General features: G+C 36.6%; 1 protein-coding gene across 1 annotated transcript; it reads right to left on the reverse strand.

Moving 5' to 3' along the window:
* Window positions 1–296: 296 nt before the first annotated feature.
* LOC141657040 (UDP-glycosyltransferase 74G1-like) lies at window positions 297–2,633 on the reverse strand. Its single transcript, XM_074464152.1, has 2 exons — window positions 1,886–2,633; window positions 297–1,372 (listed from the first exon to the last, which is right to left on the reverse strand). The coding sequence occupies exons 1-2, from the start codon at window positions 2,558–2,560 to the stop codon at window positions 641–643; spliced, it is 1,407 nt and encodes a 468-aa protein (XP_074320253.1). The 5' UTR covers window positions 2,561–2,633; the 3' UTR covers window positions 297–640.
* Window positions 2,634–10,720: the final 8,087 nt, after the last annotated feature.

The following is a 10,720-nucleotide window of genomic DNA, read 5'->3' on the forward strand; positions in this document are numbered from 1 at the left end:
GAATGTGGTAAATAATGATTAAAAATGTTAAAAAGTAGAAAAATAATTGGGTTGGTGACCTAGGTCGCGACCTTCTGCTTGGGAGGGTGAAAGAGGGTCAAAATTAATAAGGTGTGATTAAGAGGGAAAATTTTGGTGACCCGATTATATTGACCTTCTGCTTGGGGATGGTCTAAGTTCCTAAACATCATCTTTTATATCTCATCTACACAACTCTTCTATAATAACAAAAACAACAAAACTACACAAACTTTTCTATAAGGCTATCTTATACAAAATACAACAAATATAAAATAACTCAATAACATTAAGCCTTGCATATTTAAATATGTTAAAATTCTTTATAACATATTACAAATTCTTCTATAGGCCAATATCTCAATATGATTGGTCTAATCATCCATTTACTTTTTTTTTTTAATTTCTAGAGTAGTTATTAGTTAATGATACATTTCATACATACCGAGTAACTATTATGCGACGGTCTTTCAGAAGACTAGCTCACCCACTAATTAGACACAGCCATGTCATTTGTAAAAACATTTTCACTAGTTTCTTTCTTTCTTTCTTTCTTTTCTTTTTTTGTTCTTTTTTTTGAAATGATATTTGGCTAGCTTCTTAATAAAAAAACTAATTGAAATTATTGTCTACCCAAAACATAATCAACAAATTCATCAATATTTCTATCAGAACTACCACCTTGACAAACAGCTTCATTAGCCAATTTCTTCCACTTAACAACATTCTTCATAATCTCATTTCTTTTACTCCCTTCCATAACATCCCTTAAACACCTCTCTAATTCTCCACTCTTAACGAAACCCGTTTCATCAACCTTAACCCTAATCCCAACACCCCACACATCCTCCAAATACTTAGCATTAGTCCCTTGATCACTCCACAATGGCATAGCCACCACCGCCACCCCGATACTCAGAGTCTCCAATACAGAGTTAAACCCACAATGCGTCACAAAACACGCTATGGCTTCGTGGGCTAGGACTTCCAACTGAGAAGCCCAGCCCACTACTAGGCCCAACCCTGAGGAAGTGACTTCCTCTATGAACCCTTTAGGTAGTTTGTGTTGCTCTAAGTCCCGGACCACCCATAGGAAGTTGCGTTGGCTGTTTTTGAGTCCCAATGCTAGCTCCTTGTATTGCTCTTGTGGCGGTTCAGCCCCGCTTCCAAAGGACACGTAGATGACCGAGCCTGGTGGTTTGGTGTCGAGCCAGGTTTTGCATAGGATTGTGTTTGGTTTGAATAGATGGTGGGTGTAATCTTGGTCATTTGATAGTGTTTTGTCTAGGTAGTGTGATGGGATTGTTGGTCCTATTGTTCTTATTCTCCATGATTTCGCCATCCAATCAACTGCCTGAAATTTCAAATTGTATCATATGCATTTATAGTTAGTAAAATTGGGAGAAATTCAAATTCTACAATTTACACGGTTTTGTGGATAATAGGTCGCATGTTTGAATCATCTGATTTTCTTTATATTGTGGTAACTCCAAATAAAGGTCTGATTAAATGTAAAAAGTACAAAATATGTATTTGGACAACGTTCATGCTCTAATAGCAGTGGCGGAGTCAGGATTTTAAGTCAGCCGGGGCGAAATGGTAATAATATAAGAGAACCTCGAAATTTCAAAATTTTCTAACGCAAGCGTGGGTGAGCATCCCTGTTAGACCACTATCGAATAGTGTACCGGTCTATATGACAATATGACATTGACATGCATGGTTCGACAAAATAAAATAAAAATGCTTACATGACTCACAAAATGTTGTATACTACAATAATTGATTTCCATTTCTTCGGTAATTATTTTATTACGATAAAAAGATAAATTATAGAAATTCAAAATTCGTAAACAAAATTAAATACCTCTTTTTCCATATCGTAGAAGATGTTAGTGAGCACCCAATCAGCTTGATCAATATTTGAGAATTGGCCCAATACCACATCAAACCAAACTGAGGGAGACTCGTATTCGTAAACGAAAGACGGGGTATCGCGCGGTTGGAGCTCCGTAACACACGGTAACTTAACAGGCCCGGATAACGGTAACTGGATCAGCCCACGTTGAACATGGTAGTACACACTATTCACTGCACAAGATTGGGTCAAAAAACACACCCCAGCAAGCCCAAACTCTTTCGCCACATCCAAGGCCCATGAAAAAAACCCATCATAAATAACCGCCTTAACTGGATCACCTTCCTCACTCAACTTCTTAATAAGCCCACTTAGTGACTTTGGGCCCACATCCCATAGGCTGGCCGCATAGGCCTCCGCAGACTCGGCTTGGGCCCTACCACCCTCATCGTACCCATCCGAGATGGTCCTTGTTTCGATTTGTGGGCCATCGCCGGATGGGTTGTTACTGGTGTGCATTGAATTAGAGAGGTAAACTGTTGTGACTAATGTCGGCTTTATACCTTTGTAAGCCAATCTTTTGGCGAATTGAAGCATTGGGTTAATGTGGCCTTGTGACGGGTATGGGAGGATAAGAACATGCGCCTTATCCGCCTTTTGAACTTTTTCGACATGATTTTCCATTGCCTTTTTTTCAAAGAAGATGCCTCAAATTGTTGGAATTGTAGATATTAGTTTGTCATGTGTGGAGTGATGTACTATAGTAGTTAAATGTATACTTGGACAACTTGGTATATATATATAGTTTATTAAAAATGACCGGTTAGTCTTTCTTAAGACTGGTGTATCTGTCTATCGTAATAATTAAGTTGATCAAATATCATTCCACATGTATATATACGACAACTGAACAAATCTTTTGTTTTTCCTAATATATTCGATCTGCTTTAGTCTTATTACCTTCACGTAGATATATTTGAGCCATGTTAGATTTAAAGGGCGTATATTTAAATCTTAAAACCAGAATTTGTCGAAAATGAGAGGCTTGGAGTCCAAGCAAGTAATGCTGAAATTTGTCTTGATTGGTGTGTTGATTGTAGATTAAAACAAAGAAACGATAATGTTTTTATATAGTTTTATTGACATATGACATATGCACATAGGTAAGCAGCAGTAGCAGCCACAAAATGACCAAAAATTTGCACAGGTAAGAAATAATTGAGAATTTGAGACTTAAGAGGACAAAGATATTCGGTACGTCGCATGTGTCAACTTCGAGTTATCTTTTATTTAGCATTTTTTTTTACCTTTTTATATTAAAAATATTTTTATATTTGAGCATCCACATAACCTATTACTGTTTTTAAGATAGACCCAACGGTTTCAAAATGATCGTGTTAATTGTCACTTTGTAAGTGGATAATCAATGCCTCAATGGCAGATTTTGTTTAGGACGGTCTAAGTTAAGACGTATGACAACCCTTTTTCAATTCAACATTATCTCAATCGGTTTTGATACCATATAGCTAGAAAGATTTAAAGGCTTTAATGATTTTTATTGATGATGAATAATGACCCTTAAATATATGTAAAAACAAGACAAGTTACAACCAGTGGCGATATTGGAGCAAAGAATAAGGGATGTCGAGATCTAAATTGTTGATTTGAGTGTGAATATATAATCCTAGATCAACGATCTAAGGGGGGCGGATGATAATTTACACTGAAATCTGAAAAATTAGAAGGGGTCGGACCTCCTCCCGACATAATTAATTAAGATCCTCCACTAAATACAACCCTAACGAGAAGCAGTAAACACAAAAGTTGCGGAATCTTCAAAATATAGAATAATTGTTCCTCATTTGTGATATCCCTTTGCTCGTAGGATACAATAATTGTTCCTCAATTTGCCTCTTCATAGCAATCCTAAAGGCCCGAGCCTTACAAATTGCATAACGCCGCATTAAATTAAATATGGGTTTTTCTATGGGGTGCCCCTGAACTTTTCGTGTTTCTAACTTGTACCCCCGCGTTTTTCAAATTATCACTTGTACCCCTAAACTCCATTAATTAGTCTCAAACATGGCCCTTACTTTTCAAACCGTCAAATATGGACGTCAACTGCTTACATGGCGTGATGACTTGGACGACTTATCCTATGTGGCTTGATGATGTGGCTATGACTAGGATAAGTAAGACTTCCTCTATACACTTCTCAATTCTCATCAGTTTGATCAAAGTTAACCTAACATAAAAACTCTTAAACTTCCTCTGCTTCTCCCTCATTCAACTTCATCTCCCTCAATCAAATTCATTTGCATGCCCTAAATTTCGTCTCACCCTCTACTGCTACTTCATCCATAACAAGGGCGCACTAATTTCATCGTCTAAAAGTAAGTTTTCTGTTCTTATTTAATATCTTTACAATGGTTTTATGCCTCTTTTATGGGTTTTTAAATTTTCTGGATTTTGTAGTCCAAAAAATGATTTTTTTGGGTTATTCGTTTAGATTATATTGTTGTTTAATCCAAAGTTTTGTACTTTTGTAAGTTTTCACTTGTTTAACTGTGTTATTTATAGTTTATTCAATTAGTTTTGATGTTTATGTGAATTTTGTGGGGTTTTTTTTTTTTGAGGTGGATTATGATTTATTTGCAGGATGGAGAATGTTAAGTTAAGGATGAATTATATGGGTCAATCTTTTACTCTTATGATAGAAGATACCGATAGGGTTTTATTGATTGATCTGCTAAATGATATGGTTGACGAGGCAAAAAAGCAGGGGATACCTCTGCCAACTTATCCTATTTTAACATATAATTATGTGTTGAGACCTGTGGAGATAACTGATGATAAAGGGCTTATGGAAATGTTTGATAGATTAAAGGAGAGGAGGGGTTTTATCAATATTTTTATTGCTAGTCTGAGTGCTCCTAACCATGCTTGGTTGATGGCTAGACAAGTTGTGGCAAATAGGAATGCTGATATGAATGCAAGTATTGGGGATGTGGGTATGAATGTTGTTACCACTGAGAATGTCCTTAATAAAGGAAAGGGGAAGTTACCAGTAAGGAGAGCAACAAAGGCAATACCTAGTCATGTGAGGTCTCAAGAAGTCCTTAGGAGAAGTCCAAGGAAACCATTAACCCAATCATCAGAAGTTGAAGGCCCTAATCCTTCCCTAACTGTTGTAACCCAATCCTCAGAAGTCCATGAAGATATTTCATCACCAAGGAAAACCAGTCAAAGGGCTGCCAAAGATCATGACAGATTCAAAATGCCCAAAACCACAGCTAAGAAGTTAAATGTTTATGTCCAAAAAACAAAGACATTACCTAGTATGAATGGTGGCAGTCAAATGGTAACAAGAAGGAAGAGAGTTGAATATGAAGATGCAGAGTCTGATGATTCTGATAGTGAGGGCTCATACATACCATCTGATGAAGACGTGAATGATATTGAAGATGAGGTAAATGACTTGGAGGATGAAGATACATCAGTGTTAACCAGCTTAAACTTTATAGATGATGGTTATGTTCCTTTTGATGAAAATAAATGGATTGATGATGAAGACCCATTTGCTTCAAAGATGTATAGTAATGGTGAAATTTATGATGACAAGGAGTTTGGTGCAATTAAATTAAGGCCTTGGATGTTGTTTATGGACAAAGAACATTTTAAGGATGTTCTTAGAGATTTTTGCATCCAAGAAGGATTTTATGTGATTGTTGTCAAGGCTGATAACCTGAGATACACAGCAGAGTGTGCAACTGTTGGTTGTCAATGGAGAATTCATGCAAGTGTGTTACTTGATGGAACAACCTGGGCCATCAAGTCCATTAAGAACCAAGCACATGGTTGTGCTGGTATTGAGAGCCACAATCCCATGGCCAACTCTGTGTGGGTTGCTAGAAAAATGATAGAAGATATCAGAGCTAACCCAGCTATAACTGGACCATCAATACAGAGCTTGCTCCAAGAAAGGTATGGCATAGAAATGAAGACTTCAACTATATATAGAATGAAGGACATAGCCATGACAGAGATAAATGGGAAGAGCATGTCATTCTAACAAGAGCTTTTAAGGTTTCAAGTGGACATGAAGTTGATGAAGTCTCAAGCAAGGAAAGTCTTAATGACGACTTAGTTGGATTGAAGAAAAAATTTGATGGAGACCTTAAAAATCTGTTGTATTGGACGAAATTGAATTTTGTTGTGTTAGTTGTACTTGTGTTTGTTATTATGTTGAAGATTTAAGGATGAAAATGTTGTGTTAATTTGCAAGAATTTGTTATGCAAGAATTTGAAATTAATAAAGTGAAGTTGCATTCCCAAAAGGATAGTCATTGTTGGTGTTTTCACAACTATTACAAAATCATATGCATAATCAGTAGCTGCAAAATATTACATTGTTTGTCATTGTTATTTAAACCATTAAAAACTAGATTATGCATCAAAAGTTATCAAGCCATCATAATGTTCTAAGTAGTCTTCTGCTTCTTTCCCTTCCTTGCCTCTCCTGCTGCTGAAGTTTCTGGCCTTTGGCTTCCAAGTACTAAAGCCTCCAACTGTGAAAGAGACTGATATTGTGTTACATCAGAAGCTGCCTTGAAACCCTTCTTCCTTGTCTTTTGGATTCTACCTTCCATTGCATTCCTCTCTTTGGCTGTGTACCCTCCTTTGCAGGTCTTTGAGTTGTGTCCAAAGCACTTGCACTTCTTACACCTTATTGCAATGGTTCTCTTTCCCTTCCTTTGCTCCCCTTCTTCTCTTCTTCTGTTTCTAGATGGTCTTCCAATTGCTCTACGCAATGTGGGTGGTTCCAAAGTTGGGAGGTCAAACACAGGCCACTGCTCCATGTCAGGGATAGGGCTGATTGGTAGTCCATATGCTTCCTTATACACCCTCACAGAATACCATTCACTGACATAATCCACAGGGTCCTTCTTAGCAGATATTATGGCTCTCATAGCATGCTTACAGGGTATGCCACTGATCTGCCATAGTCCACAAGCACACTCTCTTTTGGTTAGTGAAACAAGTAAGAAACTTCTGCCATCACGAATCTCAAAATCACCTCTCCCTGATTCAAATGTCGTGCAAGTTCTTGAATCCTTCTTCATCTTCCTTAAAATGCTTCTTATGTTAGGACAAATGCCATCATCAGGCCATGTATCAGCCACATGCTGCCTTGTCACATGCCTAACCATAGAAACTCTCCTCACACCTTCAAGAAGAGTAAGTACTGGCAACAATCTTTGAGCTCCTAGTGTGGCATTGAAGCTCTCCACAAAGTTTGAAGTATTCTCATCACTTGAGATAATGGGATCAAACTTATGTTTTGCCCACTGCTCTTTATCACCCAGGTCAAGAAACCATCTACCACAACCCAATCCTCCATGATGTACAATTGATTCCATGGCCTTCTTGAAACTGTACTCTGAAGTTGCATTCACAACCTTCCAGAAAAGCTTATGCATGACTATTCCAGGGTAATCTTTCTTGAAATTTTTACATAGATGCCTGGCACAAAATCTCCTATATGCTTCAGGCCATACACTTTCCAAGGCTGGTTCAACTCCCTGCAATTACATTAACAATGTTACAAGCATTCAATGCATTCCAGATTAAATTTTTTGGAACAATGTTACATAAGAATTCAATGCATACCTTTTGTCTGTCACATATAATAGTCCAGTTGGTTCTTTCACTCTCCTTGAGACATTCTTTCAAATGCCAAAAAAAATTTGACCAGCTGTTCTTATTTTCAGATTCAACCACCCCCACTGCTACAGGAAACAGCTCATTATTCCCATCCATTGCTACAGCAGCTAACAAAATCCCACCATGATTGCCTTTTAGATGAGTTCCATCAACCCCTATCAAACTCCTACATCCAGCAATAAGCCCCTTAAACTGAGCAGTGAATGATACAAATATGCTTCTGAATTGCATAGGCCTCTCAGGTGTTTCCATCTCAACCCAACTGCATATAGCATAGCTTCCTGGATTGGTTTTTTTTATCATTTCACAGTAAGCAGGCAACATCTTGTAGGACTCATCATGGCCCCCATTTATCTCTGTCATGGCTATGTCCTTCATTCTATATATAGTTGAAGTCTTCATTTCTATGCCATACCTTTCTTGGAGCAAGCTCTGTATTGATGGTCCAGTTATAGCTGGGTTAGCTCTGATATCTTCTATCATTTTTCTAGCAACCCACACAGAGTTGGCCATGGGATTGTGGCTCTCAATACCAGCACAACCATGTGCTTGGTTCTTAATGGACTTGATGGCCCAGGTTGTTCCATCAAGTAACACACTTGCATGAATTCTCCATTGACAACCAACAGTTGCACACTCTGCTGTGTATCTCAGGTTATCAGCCTTGACAACAATCACATAAAATCCTTCTTGGATGCAAAAATCTCTAAGAACATCCTTAAAATGTTCTTTGTCCATAAACAACATCCAAGGCCTTAATTTAATTGCACCAAACTCCTTGTCATCATAAATTTCACCATTACTATACATCTTTGAAGCAAATGGGTCTTCATCATCAATCCATTTATTTTCATCAAAAGGAACATAACCATCATCTATAAAGTTTAAGCTGGTTAACACTGATGTATCTTCATCCTCCAAGTCATTTACCTCATCTTCAATATCATTCACGTCTTCATCGATGGTATGTATGAGCCCTCACTATCGTAATCATCGACTCGCATCTTCATATTCAACTCTCTTCCTTCTTGTTACCATTTGACTGCCACCATTCATACTAGGTAATGTCTTTGTTTTTTGGACATAAACATTTAACTTCTTAGCTGTGGTTTTGGGCATTTTGAATCTGTCATGATCTTTGGCAGCCCTTTGACTGTTTTCCTTGGTGATGAAATATCTTCATGGACTTCGAGGATTGGGTTACAACGATTAGGGAAGGATTAGGGCCTTCAACTTCTGATGATTGGGTTAATGGTTTCCTTGGACTTCTCCTAAGGACTTCTTGAGACCTCACATGACTAGGTATTGCCTTTGTTGCTCTCCTTACTGGTAACTTCCCCTTTCCTTTATTAAGGACATTCTCAGTGGTAACAACATTCATACCCACATCCCCAATACTTGCATTCATATCAGCATTCCTATTTGCCACAACTTGTCTAGCCATCAACCAAGCATGGTTAGGAGCACTCAGACTAGCAATAAAAATATTGATAAAACCCCTCCTCTCCTTTAATCTATCAAACATTTCCATAAGCCCTTTATCATCGATTATCTCCACAGTCTCAACACATAATTATATGTTAAAATAGGATAAGTTGGCGAGGTATCCCCTGCTTTTTTGCCTCGTCAACCATATCATTTAGCAGATCAATCAATAAAACCCTATCGGTATCTTCTATCATAAGAGTAAAAGATTGACCCATATAATTCATCCTTAACTTAACATTCTCCATCCTGCAAATAAATCATAATCCACCTCAAAAAAAAAAAAAAAAACTCCCACAAAATTCACATAAACATCAAAACTAATTGAATAAACTATAAATAACACAGTTAAACAAGTGAAAACTTACAAAAGTACAAAACTTTGGATTAAACAACAATATAATCTAAACGAATAACCCAAAAAAATCATTTTTTGGACTACAAAATCCAGAAAATTTAAAAACCCATAAAAGAGGCATAAAACCATTGTAAAGATATTAAATAAGAACAGAAAACTTACTTTTAGACGATGAAATTAGTGCGCCCTTGTTATGGATGAAGTAGCAGTAGAGGGTGAGACGAAATTTAGGGCATGCAAATGAATTTGATTGAGGGAGATGAAGTTGAATGAGGGAGAAGCAGAGGAAGTTTAAGAGTTTTTATGTTAGGTTAACTTTGATCAAACTGATGAGAATTGAGAAGTGTATAGAGGAAGTCTTACTTATCCTAGTCATAGCCACATCATCAAGCCACATAGGATAAGTCGTCCAAGTCATCACGCCATGTAAGCAGTTGACGTCCATATTTGACGGTTTGAAAAGTAAGGGCCATGTTTGAGACTAATTAATGGAGTTTAGGGGTACAAGTGATAATTTGAAAAACGCGGGGGTACAAGTTAGAAACACGAAAAGTTCAGGGGCACCCCATAGAAAAACCCATTAAATATTAATTACTCATGAGGTTGTGTATAAACGTATTGCATACATTTATTAATGAAAAATTATGATATATATAATGTTTTCCATAACCAACAATATTTGACCTAATGCAATGGAGAATATTATCTTTACAATATACGGAGTATGATTTGATATTGATATGCAACTGATTGAAAGGAATAGATAAACAAATGATCGAGACGGGGGAGTAATATATACCGATAGCTCACATATTTAAATATGTTAGTATTTATCCTAAAATATCACGTTATCGAAATAAATTAGAACATAAATATAATTAAAGGCTAACTTTGGGATAGTCCTTTTAAACTAATTTTATGTTATAAGACAGTACAGTCATATAGCAGAGTTGTTTTAGTTTTAATTTAACCCTTTTCTTTATTATTTATTTTAGTTTTAATGACTTTAATATAATTGTTCTTCTAGCTAGTTTAATTATTAAAGTTGTAGATCGTTAAACTCAATTAAACCAATTTAGCTCGTATGTATATCATTTCAAAATTTTCATTACACATGAATTATTTTAATAAGTCGTTTTTGACTTTTTGGTAATTTTACAAGGAAATTAACTAGACAATAAAAGTATAATAAGTGAAATTTGACACACACTAATTTCCCTTTACTTTTGCTATCTAAACACACCATAATAAGCTAGACACTTTGCGAGGATGGAAAA

The sequence above is a fragment of the Silene latifolia genome, chromosome 5, assembly GCF_048544455.1.
Source record: "Silene latifolia isolate original U9 population chromosome 5, ASM4854445v1, whole genome shotgun sequence".
NCBI lineage: Eukaryota > Viridiplantae > Streptophyta > Magnoliopsida > Caryophyllales > Caryophyllaceae > Silene > Silene latifolia.